The sequence below is a fragment of the Drosophila subobscura genome, chromosome E (assembly GCF_008121235.1).
Source record: "Drosophila subobscura isolate 14011-0131.10 chromosome E, UCBerk_Dsub_1.0, whole genome shotgun sequence".
NCBI classification, from domain to species: domain Eukaryota; kingdom Metazoa; phylum Arthropoda; class Insecta; order Diptera; family Drosophilidae; genus Drosophila; species Drosophila subobscura.
Genome location: NC_048531.1, coordinates 11,265,146 through 11,289,664, shown reverse-complemented (window position 1 = coordinate 11,289,664; position 24,519 = coordinate 11,265,146). Strand labels below are relative to the sequence as shown.

The window sequence follows — 24,519 nt, the reverse complement described above, 5'->3', positions numbered from 1 at the left end:
GGCACAATGACATTTTATCTCAAAATATGCAACAGCAGCACGTTCTCTGAAGCGGAGAGTGTAATAGATCAGTAGCGGAATCTCAATTCAGAATTCGAAAAACTACCGATGCGTGGCCCATGCAAATGTTGATGTTGCCGCTGCTGCTGCAGCCCATCTGTGTCTGTGCGTCTGAGTGTCCGTGTTGATGCATCTTACACTTGGATACATGTGTGTCTGGAGCTGTTGCTTATGTGGGAGAATCCCCTTGAGGGCGACTAATCAACCGGCATACAACCCAAGCAAGTGGCTTCATCGTCGCCTCTGTCTGTCGCTGTCACTGTCACTGCCCCTCGGCTTTGGCGTCTTTCATTGTCTGCGCTCGGAGGCTTCTCTGTATGCGTGTGTCGGTTTTAGGGGACGCTGACTCTGACGCTTCCAGTGGCTCATGGCAGATCACAGCTCCAGCGATCAGTTCAAAGTTGACTTCGTCGCGGACCAGACCGGACCGAACCGAACCCATTCCGGCACGACACGCGACCCTGAATTAGAAAATTATCAAATCACGGTCTAATTTAATTTAAAAACTTGAAGAATAAATGAAAATGTTACCCGAAAAGTGTGCACTTGCTTGGTGGATATTTGTGGGCCTAGTCCTGGACCTTGTGTGCGCGGAGCTGGACTTTAACAATGATCTGGAGAACAGCCAGAAGTTCCAGAGTATTCCAACGACAGTGAAAACATTCGAAAATGACACGGTCCTGCTGCCCTGCACCTTGAACAGTAAGTCGATGGGATGGCTTCTAATTTATAGAGCTAAAGAGGGAGATTTATGACGATCTTGGGCGATTAGCTTCAGTTAGGTGGAGGCCTTGAAACGGTCACAGATTTGTCCAGCCAGCGAAATTGGCCATAACAATGGCATTTAATTCGATTGAAGAAATGAACACACAATGGGACAAATGAAGGTATTATCAGTGCATAATAGAGTCCGCCGAGGGAGCGAGTCCAGAGACGGATTCTGTTAATTGAACGCCTCACAAGCCACGAATTGATGTCATTCCGCGGTGACCCCTCTGTGTATCAAGCCCTTATAGATGTTGACTCTCCATTAAAGGATTATTGACAGCAACAATAAACTTTTGATGGGGTTAACAAGATGAAAGAGTTTCAGTTTTTACGATAGAGAGAGAGAGAGAGAGAGAGAGCTTGTTGTTTACAGAAATACGATACAGCGGCTCGTTGTAACTAAGGTTTAAGAACAGAAAGAGAAATGCAAATACAGTTTGATTATGAATTAAATTCCATTGCAGCTCCATTCCGATACGTGCGCTGGCACCGCGACGATGTGGCACTGGTGGACTCTCGGCACCCGGAGATACTGCCGCCAGATCGCATCATGCTCTGGCCCAATGGCAGCCTGCAGGTGGCTAATGTGCAGTCGGAGGACACCGGGGACTACTACTGCGAGATGAACTCGGACTCGGGCCATGTGGTGCAGCAGCACGCCATCGAGGTGCAGCTGGCGCCACGCGTCCTCATCGAGCCCAGCGGACTGACGGAGCTGCCGATTGGAGCCACCTTCGAGGTGGTATGCGAGGCGCAGGGCGTGCCCCAACCGGTGGTAGACTGGCGACGGGATGGACACAGCCTGGGCCAAGGGGCGAGCACGGGCAATCGGCAGAGCCACATCACGGAGATCAAGTCGCGTAGTCAGTCGGGTCTGATCGAGTGCTTCGCCAGCAATGGCGTGGGAGAGCCGGCCGTGGCGGGAGTCTATCTGCATGTGCTGTGTGAGTCCAACTTTGGTAGCTGCCCTTCGTCTTGGAATCATTAAATAATCCCTGAAATTTAAGTCTCTCCCGAGGTAAATCTCCCTCAATCGGTGGTGTACACCAAGCTTGGGACGCGAGCCCATCTCGAATGCATTGTGGAGGCGGCGCCGGCGGCCACCGTCAAGTGGTTCCACCACGGCCTGCCCGTGGCATTGGGCACGCACTATTCCAGCCACGAGACCGAGCTGCAGTCCAACCGCTCTCTCGAACACTACGTGAACGGTGTCCGCCACATGCTGGTGATCAAGAACGTGCGCAACGCGGACATGGGGCAGTTCGAGTGCCGGGCAAGCAACAGGATCGGTGCAAGGATTGCCAGCATTGAGCTGACCGGCCGACCCATGCCGTGCATCTTCAAGATCAATCCGGGCACGCAGAGCTCCACGTCGCACGTGCTGGTGTGGCAGACGGAGAGTCTGCTGCCCATCATGGAGTTCAAGCTGAAGTTCCGCCAGATCCCATCCAACAACATCACCAGGCAAATACGAACCAACTGGACAGAGCTAACGATCCCTGCTCAGGCCACAAATGGTGATTTGAACTTCAACCGAAAGCGGTCAAAATAATCCCCTCTAATGCCCTCTCTTTCGCAGGACTCATCTACATCACGACGTATACGCTTCATGGCCTGCAGCCGGCAAGTCTCTACGAGGTCTCCGTTCTGGCGAGAAACAGTTTCGGGTGGAGCGACAACAGCAAAACTGTTCGCTTTGCCACGGGTGGAGAGGGTAAGACAAACATCTGATGTGGGATAAAGGCGTTTTCTCCATTCTTAAGCCCCAATTTGTTCCGCCAACAGTTGAGCTGCCCAACTATTCAACGGAATCGGAGCTGCAGAACGATGTCACTGAGGAGCAGGACTTCCTGAACGAAATTACCCAGAGATCGGACACTCTGCGAGCCAGCATGATGTTCAATTCGGGCTCAGCAGCTGAAGGCCGTGGGCTCAGTAGAGCCTTGATCTATTCCATCTGCCTAATATTAGTCCTGACATACCAGTAAGAGTAATTCCTAATGCCTTTGTACTGAACTCTTTTTCCATGTGGCAAATAAACAAATATCACCACCAAATTCTTGAGAAGGAAATGCTCGCGTCATAAGGGAAATGAATCAGGAAACTGGACTGATTCTGATTAACTCACACGAAAACAGATAAAGTTCCTTGTCGATGTGTGACTAAAAACAAACACAAATGACTAAGCTTTTGGACTCTTTTAATAGTTACGTAATATTTGGTGGTATATTTTGCGAGAGACTCACTGACGAATTCTATATTTTTACCCCACACACCAAGGGTTTTGAAGAGCCATCGGCAAGAACCCATTTTAACCCTGAGCAAGGGTTAGCAAGGGTCTTAAATGTAATTATTCCATTTTAATCGGTATTGGACCAGGGAAGAACTACTCACTGAATAGAAATATCGTATTGCGAGCATGACATGGGAGCGTTACCGTTAGTATGAGACCTGTATCTATGAAGCCCGGACATATGATATACGTAGTACATGCATACATACTTATGTATGTACATTTGTATATATTTATGTATGGCTCCATGCCAGGGCTTCCTCTATGGACCGCCAACATCAATTGGCAGTGACATTGCGGCGCAACTAACGCATCTTTCTTGTTCGCCATCCCGCCTCCAAGCGCGAGCTTCGCTTGGCTTGGCCCTCATTTTGTGCTCTCTGTGCCTCTCCGAACACTGAGCCAAAGACTGTTTACCTGCCCCAAAGCACACGAGAGAAAGAAACAGATAGCGAGGGCACGAGTTGGCGCTCGTTGGCACTGTTCGTTTCCGCTGGCAGCGGCAGAGGCAGCAGCAGCAGCAGCGAACGGCACCAGCAGCGCTTTTGGCATCCCAGCACGAGCTCCACTGCCAGTTCTCGTTTGAAAAGCATCGCGTACGGGCACGAAGAGAATCAAAAGCGCAAAGGTCTCTACTGAGTCTCCATCTAACACCAAGCAGGCAGGCCTTCGGCTTCGCCCTCGCACAACCTTAAATTTTAAGTGGACAAAAGACAGCTGTGCCAAAGATGAAACATTCACGCGGAAATCTGTAAAATTAAGCTGAAATGAGCCCTTTAGCCATGGCCGAAACTGTGCGAAAGCGTTGCAAGTGCAAGTGTTAAACGGTTTCGTGTTCACGTAAAAACAAAAATTCAAAGAAAAACCCAAAACAACAACAACAAAAATATATGAAAAAGCACTACAATACATCGTCTTTTGCCTTTTTTAACGCTTTAACCGAATTTTGTTGTTGTTGCTGCTGCCGCTGCGGCTCTGCGGCAGCTCTCATCTCTCGTCGGTATCTGGGGGTACGGTACGGGACCAGCAAAACCAGTTTTCTTCCTCTAGGCCCAGGCAAAATAAATACAACAAAACCGAAACCAAAAAAAAAAACAATCTTCTCATCGCATCCATTCTGTAACTGGCCCTGAAGCCTGCCCCAGACTCTACCCAATGAACCTCGACTCTGACTTCATATTGGGCCCGGGCTCGGTTCTATGATTCATAATAATTGCGCAGAAATATGTGGCAAGTGACAGATGTGCCCCACATCCTCCGCTCCACTCTAGAGTGCATTTTGGCACTGCACTCAATCGGCTGCCAAAATTCAGATTCAGTTTCAGTTTCTGTTTGGTCTGTTCATGTCTGGCCTCCCTCTCTTTTACTCTCTCTCTCTCTCTCTCTCTCTATGTGTGCATTCTATAAATATGTACGAATATGTAAAATAGTTGTCGCTGTGCCGGCAAACTGGCTGCAACAAAAAGATATACCCGTACACATGTATGTATGTGCTTACACCGAGCAACACGAAAACGAAGCAAAGAAAATCGCCAAACGAAAGCGAAAATATCAGATATGTACAAGTGTGGGCCAGGAATTGGGTGGAGCAGCGAGCAGCGTCAGCGGAAGAAGGGCCAGCTGCTGCAGAGGATGTGCAGACGACGCTGGAGTTAGGGTGGCAGGGCGGTAGGGATAAGGGGAGAAGTGCAAACAAACGTTCAATGGAAAACAAAACAAAAAGAGAAAGGAGAGCGAGTAGGAGGCAAGGGACCGATTCTTTAGATACACTACAGATCAATCGATGCTCCGCTTTATTCGAGCATATGATATAGCCAGAAAATATAAATAAGCTTTGTTGGTCTTACAACCGATCGTCCATATGTGACATGGTGAAAACATCTGATCAAAATCAATTGACCCCACATAAGGGTATTGTTTGGTAGAAGAAAAAGTTCTCAGTTCAATCATTCTGGCGGCAAAGTGCAAGTGCAGTCCACTGCCCTCCAAACAAAATTCCACACACAGATTGAAGCCAGCTGCAGCAGCAGCCGCTGCTTTTCCGCCTGCACACACAAGTGCAGTAATTGTGTTCTTGTGTGTGCATGTGTGCGTGTGTGTAAACTTTTTGAGCGCAATGTAAATAAACAAAACGCCAAAGAAGAAACACCAACAACAACAACATAAAGAGAGGCACTGATTTCAAGAGAACAAAGACGAAGAAGAAGGGAAGACAACACGACAAGCAACAACCAAAAGAACTAAGTTTGCACCTTTCCCTTTACCCTTCCCCCTTCACCCTATCTCCCTCTTCCAAACGTTCTCTGTCTCTTTGATTTTTTAATTGATATACAGCCTGGATGCGCTCGATGGGTGGTGCCAGGCCAGACGTCTGTTTGAGTAGTAAATTTTGTTTTAGTGATAGTAAAGAGCTTTTGTAGTCACGTCGTTAGAGGAAGGTGTCAACAGGTAGTGTCGGCTATACTATAACACATTATTCATTTAAATGTCGCTCAAACAGTTGACACTCCAAATGTACAAAGTACATGCACACAATATAGTAAAGTTGTGGGAAAATGTATACCTGCATGTGAATGTGCGGAAATTACGGCTCGTCAGTTAGTACTCGCCGTGCGGTGTGAATTGTGATGTTACATGGGTGGAGGGAATGAGTGAGGTAGTTCAGTAGCTGGAATACTCGTAGTATAGAGATGATTCAATAAAATAAAGCCCATGCAAGTTAAGAAATATTTTGAGATTAATTAGATTTAGTTAAATTATTTTTCAAACATTTCCTAAACTACATCTAATCCACATAGTAATACACGAGTTCAGATTTGTAGGCTCAGACTTACATTCATGCTCGCTAATGGCTAATCACAAGATCATATTTCAGAAAAAATCCAATAAATAATCTCATTATCTTGGATGCTGTGGAAAAACCTGATGGCATCTTCAAACAAGTATTTTGATGTTGAAATGCTAATAGCAAAGAGTATCTATCCCAAATGGAAGTACATACATTTCTACTAGAACTACTAGAAATTTAGGTTTACTATTGCCTTTTGGCCATGGTTTAATTCAGCAAAACCACAGCATACATCTAGGAGAAAGGCCTCGAGCAATAAGAGTTACTAAACATTATTTATTTATAGACCTCTTACAACCAAGAGTGTCAGTTAGTCGACTTATTTTTACATATGTACATAATTGCAATAGAAACTTTTCAAATGTTGTTTTTCAAATATTTTCGCAAATGCATCAGCTATGGATTATGATCGTCAGACATTGCGAAATTGTTTGTTTTATGAGTTGAGCACACGAACAAATATGTGCACACCGAGACAGGGGCTGTCAGTGAGAGGAGAGGAAATATTCATGTCGAATCGTGCACCGTGCACTGTGCTCGTATGAGTTTGGGAGCTTTGCAAGCCATATGCGAACAGCTTCTAAATTAGTGGCCCGAATTTGTAGTCTGGTGTACACTATCCGTACATGTGTGTGCGCCTAAATGTACAGGCATTTTTTCATTGGCTTTTCTGGTTGTACAATTTTTTCGCATTTGCACATTAATTTATTTATATGCATAAACATTTGCATGCTATTCGACTTGGCACACCCTGACCCAGCAGAACCCCCGCCCCGACCCACCAATCCCCCCACTTCGACCCACTTTACTGGCATTGAGCCGGACCGGACCAAGAGAGGGAGAGAGAGCCTACCATGAGCTGTAAATTAGACAACAGCAGCAACAGAAGCAGCCGCAGCCGCAGCGGCAGCAATAGCAAATGGCGATTTTTCGCATAGAGATCATAATATCTTCGAGATACGACTTATCGACGGAGAGCAAATTGCGAACAGACCACCACACCAGCCACGAGTGCGCCTTGCCTTGCCTTGCATAACCCGGCCAAGTGTTCAACTGCTCGACGGTTTACTCAACGATTGAAAATTTGTCCACGCCATGGCAGTTGCAAAAATTCGTTTGTAGTCCGCGCTTTTCCATCCATTTTGAACAGCTCAATTAGATGTTTCCGGCCCGGAGCGCTTTTCGCATATAAAACGCATCAGCAAAAATTAAGAAATCATAAAACCAAAAAATAAATTATCAATGTTTTCGATTGTCTTGGCGGCTCCCGGTTTGGGGCCGCGCTTGATGATTGTATTTTGGGTAGCAAATTAATTAAGTACCAACCAACCAAACATATTAATTGCAGTTAACGACCTACCTCCGACAACGCACCGAGCCAAATCAAACAGCAACAGAAACAGACACATAAACAGCCCATAAACCCAACAGAAAGTACAAAATCAAATCAAAAGCAAAAGCAAACTCAAGCAACATGATTAAGGCGAGAGATTCGACGCGGCTGTTGCTCATTTGTCTGCTAATTGGACAATTTTATGGTAAGTCAAGGACTCGGCCTAACGATCTATTAAATCAAAGAACCAATTCGAACTACAAAATTCCAAAGCGGTCTGATATCGCAAGCTAACCGATTGGTGGGTAATCGAAAATCCAGGGAGAAACTTTAATGCTGGAGAAGAGGAATAGGAACAGATACCGTATGATATTTATATGAACAGAATGATGCAAGGGTTTACTGTAGAAAAATTAAATCAATCTTCAATCTGTAGAAAGTGAAGACAAAATGCTGGTAAAGTGAAAAACTTTCCATGGTATCATTATCCGCTCTAGAGAGATATATTGGTTGGGAGAAATGGTTGGGAGAGGTAAAATACATACTGTATATGTCTGTATAATTATATTATTCTTTCCGCTCAAGTGATCTCACACTGTACTGATCCATATTTTTACTTCGACTCTTCCCAACCTTATCTGTCGCGTATTCAACTAACCCCAAATTGCTTATGCCATAAGTAAAGTTAATTTTTGGAGCTTTTCAACTAAATAAACCCAATATATATTTGTTCCTTTACTTGGCATTTATGTTCTCAAAGTGTCGCGACCTTTTAAAGTCTGTTCAATGAATTTACGTAAGTTGCCAGAAGTTATGAATTGGAAACCCAACACATCTGACGAAAATAAGTATGAGCAATGCCGTTAGCCTACATACAATGTACGTACATAAATACGTATCGCTACCCACATATGTATGTGGCGGTACTCATATGTGAAAGCTTTAGATACGGCGGTATAGGTGTCAGTCCAAGGTACCACGTGCGTACCTTTGCTTATCTTTTGCGTAAATTCAACGCACACATTCGAAGGTGGGTGTGTGTGTGGCTGCCAGTGTGAGTGTACCAGTTGAAAGAACAACAAGCATATCTTATCGCCAAAGAGGGGGCAAACACTTATCTCTACCGTCAGAAAGTTAAATTTCATTCGCTTTCGGTAATATGGCGCAAATTGTTGATAACGGTGAACATTCCATTTCTCGTACCGCGTAGTGCCTCTTAGCTGGAACGATAGCTTGGAAAGTTATTGGCTCCCCTCTCCGCTCTGCATAGCAATTGCGGGGTGGGAGGCTGCTGTTCTGGGCATGGAGGGTGCCATGTGTTTTGGAAAAAGGGGCAAGATTTCATGGTAGCACCACGAAGTTTATATCCACTGGCAGTAGCTTTTAACACAACTGTGCAAATAATGGAATTGAAGCCAATTCAATTTATTTAAAGCTAATACTCCTGAAGAGTTTTAAGTTAGGAGAGAATCAGACTGAGTATGTCCAAAATTGTAATACCCTCTGCAAGTGTATTAAAACTTCAATGAATAGAGTAAATATTTGTTACGCACGAACGTTGTGCAAAGAATGGCATTTTAATGTCGAATATTTGCTCGTAGACTTCTCGCAGCCAACGTCTGTTGCTGCCTTTAGGAGGAAAGACGGGAATGGGAATGGGAACGGGAACGGGAACAGTACTGTACGCCCCCCAATGTTCTATATAATCAGATGTCTCTCCCGATCCCAGGCCAAAAGGCCATGTGATGTGTATTTCCCCTCGGTGCGACCACCGACAATGAAAAATATTTGGCTTTTTATTATTAATATTTTTTTGTGGTTTTAATTAAAAGTTCCTTGCCTCCAATTTTAGCCATGAGATAAGCCAACGGTTAGTAGCGGATAGCCAAAAATATTCCATAAACGGCCCATATGCAAGAGAATCCAAACTTTGCGCTTTCAAATGAGTTTATTTATCAAAGAATATATTTTTGTTGCTGGGTCTGGGGGTCCGCTCCACAATATCAAAGAATTTTTGGCCTACAAAACACATTTGTAAAGTCTGTAAATGTTTCATAACATTCCGAACAGCCGCAAAGAAAATATTTGTTCTCTGTGATGAATTCTTTTGCCAGTTCCAAATCCATATTTTGAGTTGATAAATACTTTGCCGCCCAGCCTAATGGGAATAGTTTATTTACTCCGAGGGAGGTCTGTCAAGGGTAACGAGACCCATTCCATGGGGATCTATTAATGACTTACAAATAGCAGATTCTTTGAAATGGCGATAGAGTGCCGGGGTCTGGCGGGGTCTGCATATTTGCATAAAGTACATAAGTACTTGAGCTGATTTTTCATTGGGGATTCGTTCTGTATTTTCCAAACAAACCACACACACACAAAAAAAACCTTCTCAAATTACGCATTCGCAGGGGGATCGATCGAGGGACGTTGGCCATCCAAAAATAAAGATCGCATAATAAATCAATGATTTGATCAATCAAAATGTTCCAGAGGGTGCGGAGTGAATGTGTGCCCCTCCCATGATCCCAAACATTTTTGTTGTTGTGTTTTGGTTTTTTTTTAGGAGTGGAATTGATTTGCCGATTCAATTGATTTCAATTTAATTTTCCATTTATTGTGTGTCTGCGTTTTTGGCGTTTGTTCCTCGTTTCATTTTGTGACTTTATGCAAATTCATGGAATCAAATTATGTACCTACTATGTATACATACATACTATGTACAAAGTATACAGTCATAGAACGGAGTCGTCTAGTTCTTGGCACTTTTATGACCCCACCATCAAAAGTTTGAGATCCATGGACGTAGACCTGCCACAGCATGTCGATTGCTGACTCTGCCAAATCTGCTCGATGTTTCCGACATTTCAGAAATTGTGCAGTTTGGGATTGGCATCTGGGTATATGCCATAATTTATTTATACACATCTTATTGACTCAGAGATGGACGTGGCTGTAGCTATGGATGTGGGCCATTCTAGAACTGTTTACTCAGTGACCTCATAACTCATAAGATCCCAAACGGACCATATGTAGGACAGACAGCAAATAACAACAACAACGTGATCATGAATTTGCAATCAAACTTATACGCAGAACAGTCTTGAAATTAATCTTGAATCAGAGTTATCAATGGTGCGTACAGACGTACGCAACTCGCAGACTGTCCTCGCTGATACGGAGTGTGACTGTGGCGCCTGGTACAAGGAATCAATCTGCGTGAGCTATATTTGGGGCAGTGTAATTAAAAAGCAATCTGAACTGATGACATATTCCTTTCAAGTTGAATCGATTGAATACCTGGTTTATATGAATCATATCTGCAGAGGTTCCTAAGGCTCAGAATAATTCATTCAATTCATTGTCATTTGAACTTAGCATGAAGACAGTTCCCGAGGGGCTTCCATGTTGACAGAAATGTATTCAAAAAGATTAAATTCAGAAGAGTTAGCTGCAATTCTAAACACTGCAACTGATTCGATCTAGCATGACTTCATCTTGAAAGGAACGGCAACGGCTCAATCATCCAAGTTGGTCATAGGAATGCGACATGCTCCAGACGACGCCCCAGGCGCAATGCAGGCCACAAAAGGCCATTCATTGTGTATAACATTGAACTTTAAAGACAAAGGGAGTGGCAGCAGCTCAAGCATTGGCTGGGGAGCACTAGAGATGGGGGCCAGAGTCTGGAGCTGGAGCTGGCGCCGCGACATCCTGACGCCATTGTTCAGCGACAGAGAGAGAGCGAGCGCAAGTAGCATCCATCCATATGGATGGACTGGCTCTGAGTGGGGGCTGTTGTTCAGTTTTTTATACATGTATTTGCAACCCCCAACATCGCTCCAAGGACAATGCGAGCTCAGGGAGCCGGATGACGCATGAGAGATAGAGAGGAAGAGAGTGAGAGAGAGGGGAACGAGTCTTGCCTTGCACTTCTCCTGTGACTTTTTGGCGCTGACCTACTTACAGACAACAACTGGGTACGCTGGGATGTGGAACCGTCTCTGGATATTAATATATATACATCTTTATGCACATATGTACGATTTGTAGTGTACTTGTGGCCTTGACACGAGAGGAAACAGCGTGCGAAGGCTGCTGGTGAAGATTGCAATTTCGTCAGCTTATGGCCCACAATTGGATGGATCGTCGGTGAAGGTCCCTCCACACTCCATCCTCCATGCTCTTGAGTCGAGACGATGGCAAGCTGTTTTTGGACCGACCTGGCCACCAGGCGGCCACTCCATAAAAGGGGCGTCTGGCTGTGCGTCAAGCGGATGCCATGAGGGGCAGCAATTGGATAAGATAACTGGCTCCGACTTTGGCTGCCGTGGCGACTCGACTCTACGACTCTTGCCGGCTTGAGGCTCAAGTGTTTACCTTAAAAAGCTTTTATCGGCAATTGATAACGACTTGCGCAATCCGCCAATATCCATCGTGGCCATACGAGTATATCCAAGATGATGATGTTAGCCATGAGTCATGACACTTTTACCCGTTAGAGACACATAAGGCATGCAAATTGTTATGGCTAATACATACAGAACTGCGGTTTGAAGTGTGACTCAAACGATTTGCATGCGATCTGCCAGAGGAGGAGTCACCATTATAACCATTGTATGTAATTCCTGGGGTAATTAACATTCCACAATCAGAAACCCTTTTGGACTGCTAATGCTTTTATGGCCGAGAAAATTGACTTAAGGCTTACCCCGATGGTATCTACACAGTTTGTTATCTGCATACGAGATTAGTTATTAAGATGATGTGATGGAATTATTCCATGGATTTTCCATGTGACATGCAGATAGGGCATGCGGCATACAGAACCCCATATGCTGCGGCATACCTTTAGGCGTTAGTCAGAATTTTAACAGAAGAAATACGGTGACTGTCACACAACTTACTCACCTCACCTCACCTTCAACATTACTAAACAAATGGAATTATCTGCAAATATGGGAGAGCTGTATCTCCCCCTACAGTTTCCGGTAGAAACTAATTTCCGCTTCTGAGTTGAGTTGCACTCTCGTAAATGAGTTCGTTTGTGGCAGGGACCCTTCCCTTTTATTCGAAGCAGAAGTTCTTCTCGATGTTGTGTGATTTTTATCAGTTCCCCTTAAGAGTAGAGCAAACATGCCCCTGTGACTCATACGCATACCTTTCTCTCCCTACTACAACCACATCCAATGACGCAATGATCCCACAATGCAACGCTTTCTTTTCTATCTACAGTTCGGTGTAATGGGTCGCCCATTGAGGATGAAACAGACTACCAGGGCGATGACTACGACTATGGGGAGTCTGATGCTGAGGATGACGTAGAAGGAGCAGATCCGCCCGAGGTCCAGGATCTGTCCGGTTCGCCGCCATACTTTGACCAGACCGAGCTGAGGATCGAGGCCAAGCCCGGAGATTCTGTGATCCTCAATTGTGATGCACGCAATTTCCAAAGTGAGTTTATCCACGAAAGAGTTTCACCCAAAAGTAATGCATTCAATAACTACTCCCTGTCGATAGTCAACAACGCGGTGATGTGGTACAAGGGCAGTACGATCATTGCGAATGGACAGAATGCAATTAGCCACCGGGTGGAGGGTATGAAGAACAACTCGATCCTGCTGAGGGATGTCACGCCGGACGATTCAGGGGAATACTATTGTGCCATACTGCCGCAGAACGTTCGACAACTGACGACACTGAGGGTGGGCGCCCGGCTGTCGATCCTCTGCGACGATCGCGATATTACGGATCGCTCGCAGACGTTCAGGCAGGGCGACCACCACAAGCTCGAGTGTCGAACGTACACGGGCACAGAGACCAGCATCAAGTGGTCGTTTAATGTATGTTAACCAGATCAGACCAAGATCATCCTCATCACATCCACTTACCCGCGTTCCTACCCCACATTCCACACCACTACTTGCAGGGTCAGCGCATGGAGTCGTCGCCCGATGACACTGCCGATGGGATCGTTGTGCTGGACAACGTGGACGAGATGAATGCCGGCGTTTACCAGTGCCTCGGCGACGATGGCAGCCGCGATCCCCCCCACGGCATGGTCACAATCGATGTCCACTACAGCCCCAAGGTCTCGACGCACCGGCACCACGTGAACACCGAGGACGGCGGCACGGCCGAGATGTATTGCAACTATCGCGCCAATCCCATTGCCATCAGCTTCTTTATCAAGGATGGGAAGACTCTGCAGCTGTCCGAGAAGTACTCGATCAAGAACTCCTTCCACAATGGCCACAATCGCACCACGTTGGTTGTCAAGGATGTGGATGTGAGCGACCTGGGCGAGTATCTGTGCCACGTGGAGAACGCCATTGGCTCCAACGAGGCCAAGATCCACCTCAGCTACAACCCGGAGACGCCGCAATTCGAGGACATGACCATTGACGGCACCAAGGTCACCATGCACTGGCTGGTGCGCAGTCTGCAGCCTCTGTCCGAGGCCATGCTCGACTACAAGCTGACAGGGGTAAGCAATCTGTTCGGCAGCTCCATCAGAAATCTGACTAATCAGACCGTATCCATCTCCATCTCCGTTCAGTCGTACACTTGGAGCACCGTTTCGGTTCTGCAGACGCAGCGACACAATCAGACGGGAGGCATCTGGAAGATCACGCATCAGCTGGATCTGCCTGCGAGAGGCCTGTGGCATGCACGCGTAAAGACGAAGAACACCCAGGGGTGGTCCAACTTCTCGCCAGATCACGATTTCCGATTAGCGGACGATGATGGTGAGTCATCTCTGGTGCATCTCTGTGTATTCTCCTAGCCATGTACTCACCTTCCCCTCTCTTTGCCCGTTTAGCATCCAATGAGCTTACCGATATGGAGCTGCCACCCGACCAGATCATGCGCGCCGGCATCGGCTCAGTGGGTGGTGGAGCAGCATCAGCGTTACAGCAGCTGCCTGCTGGCTCGATCTTCTTGGCAGGTCTCAGCGTGCTCTGGCTGCGGCTGCGTCTCTAAGGGGTGCCACTCTGTGCCATCCGGTGGACTGTACATACGTATTTCCGGATCACTTAGCTGGCGAAAGCATCGAAGGAAAAACAGCACACACAACACACACACGCACACACACACATACGGAACGCAAATAGGAAAAGAAACTAAAGTATTCTAATTATACAAAATGCTAATGCGCGCTGCTCCGGCAGCCAATACTTGCTTGGGGTCAATGTTAATGCTAATCCCCATGCTATTACGCACGCTGGAGCGATCACCACTGGAACATTTGTGCCAAGCAGAGGATGTAGAGGACACGGGGAGGACTACGAGCGAATTAAAGTTAATTTAGTTTAGTTAAAGTTAATGTTAAAGAGTTGTGGGTATGTGGAAGTGTAAGTGTAAGTGGATGTGGACTAGGAATGGTTAAAAACCGCCCAAAAAGGAACTTTTGATTAACCTTAGCTGTAATATTTATTTGTTTTGTATGATGTACGAGTGAGTGCATGCGAGTGGTGGCAGTGAGGACGAGAGAGAAACTTCCTTGTTACCTGAACCCGAACCGATGACGAATACAAAACGAGAGCGAGCCAACTGCTTGGGAAGCGCTCACCCTGGCTTGGATATGGCAACCTGCCTGGATCTAATCGGGTGTGAGCAGGTCGTCCGTCCCCTTCCTGGGCAGTGGCATAGTGTAGATACAAGAAATGGGTAAGGATCTAGTGACTTTTTAGGATTTGCAATAAGTACACAATATTTTTGGATAGCCAAGCGTACTTACGGCATTTTTGTGACAGAATCAATGGGTGACGGGAGGGAGGCACGGAGGCAGAAAGGCAGGCGGCGGGAGATCTATCGAATGTGGCACGCGAATTATTATATACAACTAGACCAAAGCTTAGACATACATATGTACATGTGTACTTACTACCCATACATACATACATACATATGATACCTATTTTTACGAAACCTACGCCACACATCAACTCAATGGGAACCAGATGAAACCGATACGAACATTACACATCAGAATGAACGGGATGCGTATGTACTTATAGTTAAGAGATATTGAACAAATCGAAGAGAGAGAGAGCTATATACAGCCATACTTAATCATAATCAGGCCTCACACCTTTGTCTTTGATTCTGCTACAATACCTGAGGGGAAATCGCCATAACATGCTGACCATATACAATCTACGTACGGTGTGTATCTACATATACGATAATCAAATTGTGAGTGTAAGAATATATTTTATATATATTTTATTTAAGAATTATAACATTTAGAGCTGATCAATAAAATAAACGTGCCAACGGAAGCAATCAATGGTAATTGATTCTTCTAAGAAATCAATCAAAAGAAAGTTCCATAAACAAAGTTTCGACAGTCGACCTTTAAGAATACATACATAAATATATAAAGAATCTTATATACACATACATACTATACATACATTTGTGTATGTATGTACATCTTAAAGCCAGTGTCTTACATGAATATTGTAATTTTGTTGAGTCCACAAAAATGAAAAGAAATATAACTAAACTAAAGAAATTGTGTACTTATTCTTTTACTCTCACAGAGATCACGCCAGAACAAACGAATCGATCCAATCGAAGGGAGAACTCAGACAAATATTGATTTCATGCCGCAGTTTCTGTATACTTTGGTTCCTTTTTTTATTTAATAAATAAAGTTGATTTTGTCTTTACAAATACACAAATTTACAATCAACAAAGACTTCAAATGCTCATTTTCCTGTGAGAAGAGTGGAGAGTGAAGAGTGAAGAGGGGATAGGGCCACGGTACATATTTTCATATGTATCTCTGTAAATGTAATACTAGACTAAAACTAATGTCTGCCGATCTTCAGCAGACAGACTCCAGTGAGCACCGCCCACAGAAGCGAGAAGGGGAGGCTGGGCAGACTGCTTGACGCTGAGGTGGAGCTCTCCGGTGCAATGGCATCGAGGGAATGTTCGGCGATGACCACCTTGGTGTTCAGAATAGATCCCTGTGGCAGAGCCTTGCAGTAGTAATCGCCGGCATCTTGTGGACTTGCCTTCAGTATGGTCAGGTCGTAATTTTCAGTGTCCAGCTTAAAGTTGGGCTGCACCAATGTGCCACCATTGGCGATAATATTCGTCCCAAAGAACCACAAGATGCTCTCTGCAAGGTGAAAGAGAGGTCAAAGAGGTACAGAAAGGGCAAAGAGCACTGCAACTTACGGGTGGTGTCCAGGTCGCACTTAAGGACCACATCCTCGCCGCGAATGCCAGTTACTGTTACGGTTCGGTTTGGCGGCGCACTGCCGTCAGACTTGGCAGGAATTTGGCTCTGAATCTTCGTCTGCTGGCTGGAGGCACTCTGGTCATCTTGCTCGTACTCGAAATCATCATCCGCCATCATTTCCTCATCGTCGTTGCCGGATTGGGGGTAGGAGAACACTGAAACGATGATAAATTAAACGATTAGACATAAAATTCCAGGATCCACCATTCCAGAGCATAATTATAGCCCGATGCGAGTGATGATGCTTCAATTGTTTACAATAGCAGCCGTGGGGGGTCGCAGTCCCAGCTACCACCACATTTAGTCGGTGGGTTAATTAAGCGAAATTAAATGGAAATTGAAACCAACTCGAAATGCATTAGGCCCATCATCATCCGGCTATCAGCATCTGTGTTTTGTTTGCGTTCCTCAATTTTGCAGCTCAGTTTCAGCGGCATGACTGGAGAGGACACACAGGGGACAGCTGCACTGATGATGGGTTAAAGGCGATTCGCATTCACCTTTTCCCATTCCTCATTATTTTCGTTCTTTTCGTTTTCCTCCTCACACATCACATGCACATGCACACGCATGTACAAACAACATACATATTTTGTCGAAAACATTTCGGTGAAATGGGGTCACATGAAGAACGAAAATTAAAATGAGCGTATGGAAAGAGAAAACAACAAGAGAGTGCCTAACACCAGCACACTCCCCCTCTTTGGCTGGCCTGCCCAAGGTATATTGAATGGACGGTATGGCAGTGTGCATACTAGACCTTGGCGACAGTCGCACAGACTTACCCACCAAGCAATATACATTGGGTCTGCCTCTCCCTCTCCCACTTTCTGGGGTGTTGGAGTTGGTGCAACGGTGTCGGTCGGGTCGGGCGATCGCCGCCACACCCACATGTAACGTGCTGACGGGAATGGCAGCAGCGGGACGGTGGGCTACTTTTGTTTTTGGTGGTGTCACCACCACCACCGAAGCGATGCGATGGATGGACGGCCGCCACACAGCATTGAAAGCATTTCACAACAATGTCCATTTTCATAGTGCCAACTGCAGCACATACGCAAACACACACTGCCACACACACCCTCGGAAAAGGGACAGTCTGATGATTGTGAAAAGTTTAAATTTACATTTTGTACATTTGCTTGGGCTCTTGTCTTCCTGTGTGCGTTTATTTATTATGGCCACTGTTGTGTCGCTTTTCTGCTGCTCAGCGTTGCGTGGTTTAGTTGTTGGCGGTACAACGAAATCAAATAAAAGAATGGAACGCTTGTACGAAGATTTTAATACCCTGGCAGATCGATCGTTACTATGGGAATATATGATACGAAACTTCACTCGTCAATACTTGGAGTTCTAACTTGTACAAATCTAGCTAAAATCATACTACCCTACTTTGGATAGGCACGAATGTGAGTTATTTAGGGGGCCTCCAATTCCAGTTCCTGCCGTCTCGTGCCAGAGAAAGGATTGAGTAAATGGAATGAATTGGAATTGGAAAGCGAACAGCGATCAACAACAACTACTACAGCGAAAGAGCTTGACGAGCACTCTCTTTTTCTTCTCCTTGCATTCCTATTGCGTTGCCTGAACCATAGCCTCCCTCCCCCTCTCACACAAAAAAAATGCACATTCACTCACGCATTGTCCGAGCGGGTTGGCTGCTCTTTTGTCGTAAACTTTGGCCATAAAAGAAATTTATTCTCGTATTTATGTACATTGAACCAAGCGGCAGAAATCCCCCCAAAATTATGTTTTTGTATTTTTTTGGCTTTTCCCATCCACCACAAAAAAATCCATTGAACCAGGAAGATAACAACAAATGTGAGGAAATTCTCATTGCGGATTTGGTCTGAATGATCTGCAGGCCTTCCGCCCGGACGAGAAGAACTTCCGTAATTCTAAGAAAAATGTGTATGTGAGTGGATACAAAAAAACAATAAAAGTACTTCAAAATGTAATAAAAATTGTATCTTTTTTTTGATAAGGTTCAATTGAGGGGGAAGTTAAGCGAATATTTTATTTCAAAATTCTTAAAAAAGAAGCCACAAGAGTCGAAAGAGAATGGAATTGTTAATTTTTTTATCGGGAATCAGTTAATTTAATTAAAGCATTACTTAACGGTGCTATGTTCCTAATTTCTGGCTCTACTCTTATAATCTTTTACCCTTCTCTTAAATCTACCTCAAAAATATTATTTTTCCCGGATTATTCTGGTCTATGTTTTCCCAATCTCTAGAGATAAAAGTTTCCTTCCCTTAACCCATGTTCCTGCCCAACTTTAATTGGTACTTAGAATTGGACCAAAAGTAATTTATCATAACGATGATATCGTACAAAAAAAAAAGGGAATAAAATGCAGTTCAGAGTCGGCTAATAACCCAAAAAGTCGAGTTAGCTTTAATGCCAGTCACTCACACCCTCCTGCCACTACTTTTGGCCCTTTGGCCCTCTGCTGCTGGCCGGCCGGGAATCATTCAAGTGCAGCATTTTTGTTGTCTTTACTACCTGTGATAAGGCCTGGAGAAATTAAGAGCCAGCTCTCTGATCTTTGATCTCCTTTCTGTGTGTGTGTTTTCAGCTCAGCGCTGTCTGCCTGGGTCGCCCTGTCCCCTGTGCCTGAACGTGACTGACCAGACCCATACCCCGACCCAGTCAGTAGCATAGCCAGACCCTGGCCCGGCGTGGAGTGGAGTGGAGGGGAGTGCTGTGCGTTATATGAGCCGAAAATTGTCTGTGTTGTGTGGCAGGAGGAGGTCTCTTTGTCTGCGTGCACGAGTGTATCCGTGTGTGGCAGGCAGATAGAGACATGAGGCAAGGCGGATAATGATAATGGCATTCTGGTTCTGTGAAAGCGATCAGGTTACGGCCACGAAGCGACAAAGAGAGAGAACATCATAAAATGAACCGAACGACTACCTACGCACAGAGGACTCCCAATTGGCCAGGAGCAGAGGGACAGCCATTGAGGGGGAGGGTCGCATCCCAGCCCAGACACATCGGATCGTTTCAGGCAGATGTGCGGATCATTGACAGATGCCCAAATAGCACAGATTATTCGCATTCCGTTTGGGCGTGTGTCTGGAAGGGATTGAGGGATTGAATTGGCCAAAGAGTGCAGAATATTTTACACGCAGATGCTGCAGACGGCTAGCCAAAAACTAATTGAGAATTTTCCATTTTCTAAATAGAGAAAATATGCAAATCCAGTACGCATTTCAAATGAATGACTGCCTTCAATTTCTCTAATCGATTCATTTTTTTTTTTGTATTTGTTCGATGTGGTTTGGGGATGGTGGATATTCGAAGACCGGAATCAAGTGGCATCAATAAATTTCGATTTCCAGTGATCCACAGCACATATGTAAATATGTACATATGTACATATATGATTTCATGTGCTTATTTATAATGCTTATGTGCTTATGCGCGTATGTATTCCCATCCGAATACAGAACTTTGATTTCACTTAAACGATTTACCATTGCGCCGTCCACTGATCGTCCACTGACGCCTTCAACATACCATTCCAAACATTCTGTTCTTGGGGCTCACCAACGTAGAGTAGACATAGACATGCCCATGTCCCCTCTTGGCAGTGCTCCCTCTTTTGTGCACGTGTCGGCAGCACTTAGATGGGGCAAGTGCCACGGATTGTGCGGGCACCCAGCCAACAGAGGAGGGTCGGTTCGGCCATATAGCCGGCTACCATATAGTCGTTCCGAGTCAGAGTCATAGTAGCCAAAGTGTTCGTAGATGAGCACCGCAGGGCTAGGCGCGACTCTGGCTACGCCTAGCGCATATTAAATTGCCGCAAGAGGCAGGGCTCGTGTTTTCTTCATTCCCATTCCCATTCCGAGTCCCATTTCCATTCAAGTGGCTCGGGCTCTGGCGGCTTCTAATTAATATGCGGCACTCCTTTCTTGTTCTTCCCCTAGCCAGAAACTATTTGGGCAAGGTTTGTTCTTCGATTTGGGTTATTTATTGCCATTTGGCATTTGGTCTGTCCTCCATTTGGGATGGTTCGAAAACCCTTCGTTGCCTTAGCTAGACAACTCAGCTGTGGGTTCCACAGACATTTTGGCACAAGACACACAAATATTTACAACTGTGACCAAAATTTCAATTATTTCAAAGAAAATGCCATTAAACTTATGACAATAAAAGAACGATTAAAATATTTGTAAAGTCTCAAAACTATGCAGATTTGTGACTAATCAGAAATTTGTTTTATAGTTATGATACTATATAGTTGATATAGAATATTCTGGCAGTATGACACATTAACCAACAATTTTGACATTTTAATCTCGAATAATTAAATAAATAACTAACTAAATTTGAAATGCGATACTAGTCGCCATTTGGTATTTATTTTTGACTGATTTTTTGGCAATACTCGGTGCTCTTCTTTTAAACATTTTTAGGAAAATATTAAAAGGATTATGATGAATCATTAGTTTTCGTAAAACTATAAGAAAATTGTTGTGAGTGTACTAAATATTAAGGATCGTTTTTATGATAGGTATTTGAACTAACACAGTTTCCATAATTCCTTAATGGACTTCACCCAAATTTCAGATATTTAAAGCATCAAAATAGCATGCAGCTCTGTAATTCCTTTTCTTGAGTATTCGTACAGCAAGTACTGTGGATGTTCATGTACTCTTCCCTCACAAGCTGCCACTTCTTCTGTATTGCTCATAAATTCTGAAAATATTTGTATTCCAAGCCGTGGCATCTGCGGCTTTTGGGCTTCTGTTGCATCTGAATCAGCATTTCAGTTGAGTTCTTCATTATCGTTGCGATCATCAGAGTTTTATGTATAAATACGAGTTTGTACATGTATGTATTTCTGCTTGTATGTATGTATATGTATGTACATATGATGCCCCACTTGAGTTGCAGCAGCAGCACTCCCTGGTGGATGCGATGCCCGCACCCCGGCAACCCATTCAGCGGCAGCCAATTCGCCAGCAACGTTAAGTAAATTGATTCTTTAATTGTTGAGAATTGGTTACGAGTTTGTTTAACTCGCTTTTGCCGGCTGCCTTTGCCTTTGCCTCTGTCGCAGACTCTGTCTCTGACTCTGTCTCTGACTCTGCCCCCTCGTACCCACACCACAAAGCCCCCATCTGTGGTGCAGTGCATGCAGCCGCGTGGCAAGAGAATCCAGCATGAATACCAGGCCAGGGCGATGAACAGAGAAGCACGACCAGAACCGACAACCAGTGATGAGTCACATATTCCAAAATAAATGTACCCGGGCCCGGCCAGAGGCAGTGGAGGATGAGGATGAGGAGCCGGAGGAGGAGGAGGTGGTATTTCTGCACAAGAACACACTCTGTGCTCCTCGCTCCCCCACGTCCCGGGGCACAACGAAATCTCTTTTCTTGCATTTCTGGGCTCCTCTTTCTGTGTTTGCAGTCATTTGATGCCTCCTTTGAATTCGCACCAAGCGGACTACAAAATGCCATGTAATTCGATCCCCCAAGCGGGAAAGAGATGGCATCACAGAGAGGGATCTGATGATCATCAGTTAGACTTGTTGTTTACCCATGTCAAGCATTCACGGAGCGACAACCATGGAATATTAAGTAAATATGTTAAATATGGTAAATATAGAGAGAGGGAAACACACAAGAATTCCTTGCGAAACTTCTGAGAAGAGATCAAGGAGGGATCGTCTTGAAAGAGAAACCATCCTTGGCCGGGCGATCGCACCCAAAGGGAAGGGAACGAACTCGTATTCCTATTTGGCAATCCAATCACTATGATCATAATCGCATTGTTTATGGCTCCAGGGTAAGCAAACAACACCCAGGGAGAAAAGGGTGATCCAGGTGATCTACCGACACGATCAATAATGTTCTCACGCTTCTCCTTCGACACGCTTCTTTAGCGGAAATCTTACCTACTGTTGCGGTGAGTCGAGGGCTAATTAATACGCGAGAGCCCCGAGAACCCCAGCAACCCCAGCTGGCTATCAATGAGATTGTTGTTGCCATTTCGCTGTTTGCTCATTTCCTGGGTCGTCCCGCCGGGCACCGCCCGGTACTGACAATAAGAAGAGTCTGGAATAATTAACAGCCGTAACCGATTCGGAATCACAAATGGCAAATGGCACACACCTCTAGCCTTCGCTATTTTAGCTGTCCCCTCCCCAAATGCCATCCAAACGCACACACACACACACACACACACAGTCATTTCCTACTGAATGAAATGAGCGAGGAAAACTTGAATGCATTCAACTACCATTCATCGGATGGGTTGTTACGTGATAAATAACTGAATTAATGCGACAGCCTGCAGTCGATAAATTATTGCATTTACTGTTCGATGAAACTGGCTGTAAAATGTGCAGAAATTATCAAACTAATAGCAGCCATAAACGAATACAGTAAAAAATATTATTTGAATAAGGCGGATGCTTTTTTGCACAGTGGCAAAAATGTCAGCAGATGAAAGATCATCAGCCATGAATCATTGTGATCTAACGAGTATTCCGCGGAATATTCCTCATCGCTCGTCACTCATCCAAAAGTCCGAAAATCTGAATCATCTGAAACATCAGAATCTTCCCAATCGTGGAATGCCAAAAACCATTAAAAAGCTCAAAGTTCGGCTTTGCTGGCAAGGGACAAATGTAGGTCAGAACTAGTTTGAAAAGCCACTCAACAATCATTTCGATTTATAGTAAATTCCTGCATTTCAAATCCGAATCTGATGGGAGTGCGATTAGTGTGCACGGGGTCGGGTGGCCCCAAGCCCCAAGCTACAAGTCTGATTAGATAATGCCCTGAACTGAACCCACGATTGCATCAGGTCTAACCCCAAATAGGCGCTTCACTTTGATTTCCCGCACTTACCCAGGGAGCTGCCCACGATCAGTAGGAGTCCAGCAATTAGCAGAGCTTTTCGGGACATCATTTTTGATGGGTTTCTGTGTGCTAGATCTGCTCGTTCACTCACTGCCAGGCGATGAATATGTATCCAATGGGTTGTGTGATCGGTTTTTGTCCAAATCAAAATCTGTGTCACTCTTGATCGGTTGTTTTTATTTTATTTGTTGGGATTTGTGCCGCGTAATTATGTTCGTTTGAGTTTCCGGCTAGCACTGTCAGCACTTTTCTCCTTGGGGAATTTTTATTGATTTCAAAACTATTCTTTTTTTCCAGAATTGTTACAACAACTCTCTACAACAACACACACGGTCACAACGCTTACACGATCGATCCGCAACCTCTTATTTCCTTTTCGAATTCGAACTCGAGTTTGAATTGAATTGAATTCAGTTATTACCGTTCGGCACCAGAGTAGAAATACAAATGAGCATTTCTGTGCCAGTCTGCTTTATGCTTGCTTTGGGCCGCCTCTCTGGTCGCCATGTTGGCAAAGAGAGCGTAAGCAGGGCGAGCGAGCTCGAGAGAGGCAGAGCGCTCAGATAGATGGAAAGAGAGAGCGGGCGGACTGTGGCGGGAATTAGTTGTATTTTGAAAATATTCATCTGTGTTTCAGGGGCTATATTTATAGAAGGAAAGCATTTCCTGGCCATAAATATGAGAGCGAAAGGGCTTAACGGATGTTGACAGAGGAAAATATGGATTATAATTATGCAAGATATTGGGCCAAGGGCTTTACTGAAAACGCTCCCACGAGCCTTGTTTAATTTGCAATTAAAAACTTAATTATTACTTCATATGTGTAACAGAACTCCCTCGAGTATGCCACATGCTTGAGCTGAATTCCTGTAACTGCCCCTGCCCCTGCCGCAAGCCAGTTGCACTCCAAGATGATTCGCGGAAATTTCTTTGCATCCCCCAAAGACAATTTGCTTAATGGAATCGCGAGATGTTCTCAGGCATCCATGTACGAGTCTGGGTATGGGAGGGAGCTTGTTGATGGCACTAACAAAACTGTGATTTCCTTGCGGCAGACCAAAGCCATGCGGCAAGATG

The 24,519-nt window shown here is 45.0% G+C and overlaps 3 protein-coding genes across 3 annotated transcripts; 2 read left to right on the top strand and 1 right to left on the bottom strand.

Annotated features, from left to right (window-relative positions):
- The first annotated feature begins 459 nt into the window (after positions 1-459).
- Positions 460-2,881, top strand: LOC117889877 (neurotrimin). Its single transcript, XM_034794385.1, has 5 exons — positions 460-762; positions 1,293-1,772; positions 1,836-2,345; positions 2,408-2,542; positions 2,614-2,881. The coding sequence occupies exons 1-5, from the start codon at positions 579-581 to the stop codon at positions 2,814-2,816; spliced, it is 1,512 nt and encodes a 503-aa protein (XP_034650276.1). The 5' UTR covers positions 460-578; the 3' UTR covers positions 2,817-2,881.
- Positions 2,882-3,661: 780 nt separating this feature from the next.
- On the top strand, positions 3,662-15,787 carry LOC117889876 (protein amalgam). Its single transcript, XM_034794384.1, has 7 exons — positions 3,662-3,749; positions 7,318-7,507; positions 12,538-12,756; positions 12,823-13,145; positions 13,232-13,789; positions 13,862-14,051; positions 14,126-15,787. Exons 2-7 carry the CDS (start codon positions 7,444-7,446, stop codon positions 14,284-14,286), a joined length of 1,515 nt encoding a protein of 504 aa, XP_034650275.1. The 5' UTR covers positions 3,662-3,749; positions 7,318-7,443; the 3' UTR covers positions 14,287-15,787.
- A 119-nt stretch (positions 15,788-15,906) lies between these two features.
- On the bottom strand, positions 15,907-23,876 carry LOC117889878. Its single transcript, XM_034794386.1, has 3 exons — positions 23,431-23,876; positions 16,498-16,716; positions 15,907-16,438 (listed from the first exon to the last, which is right to left on the bottom strand). Exons 1-3 carry the CDS (start codon positions 23,489-23,491, stop codon positions 16,122-16,124), a joined length of 597 nt encoding a protein of 198 aa, XP_034650277.1. The 5' UTR covers positions 23,492-23,876; the 3' UTR covers positions 15,907-16,121.
- Between the last annotated feature and the right edge of the window lie 643 nt (positions 23,877-24,519).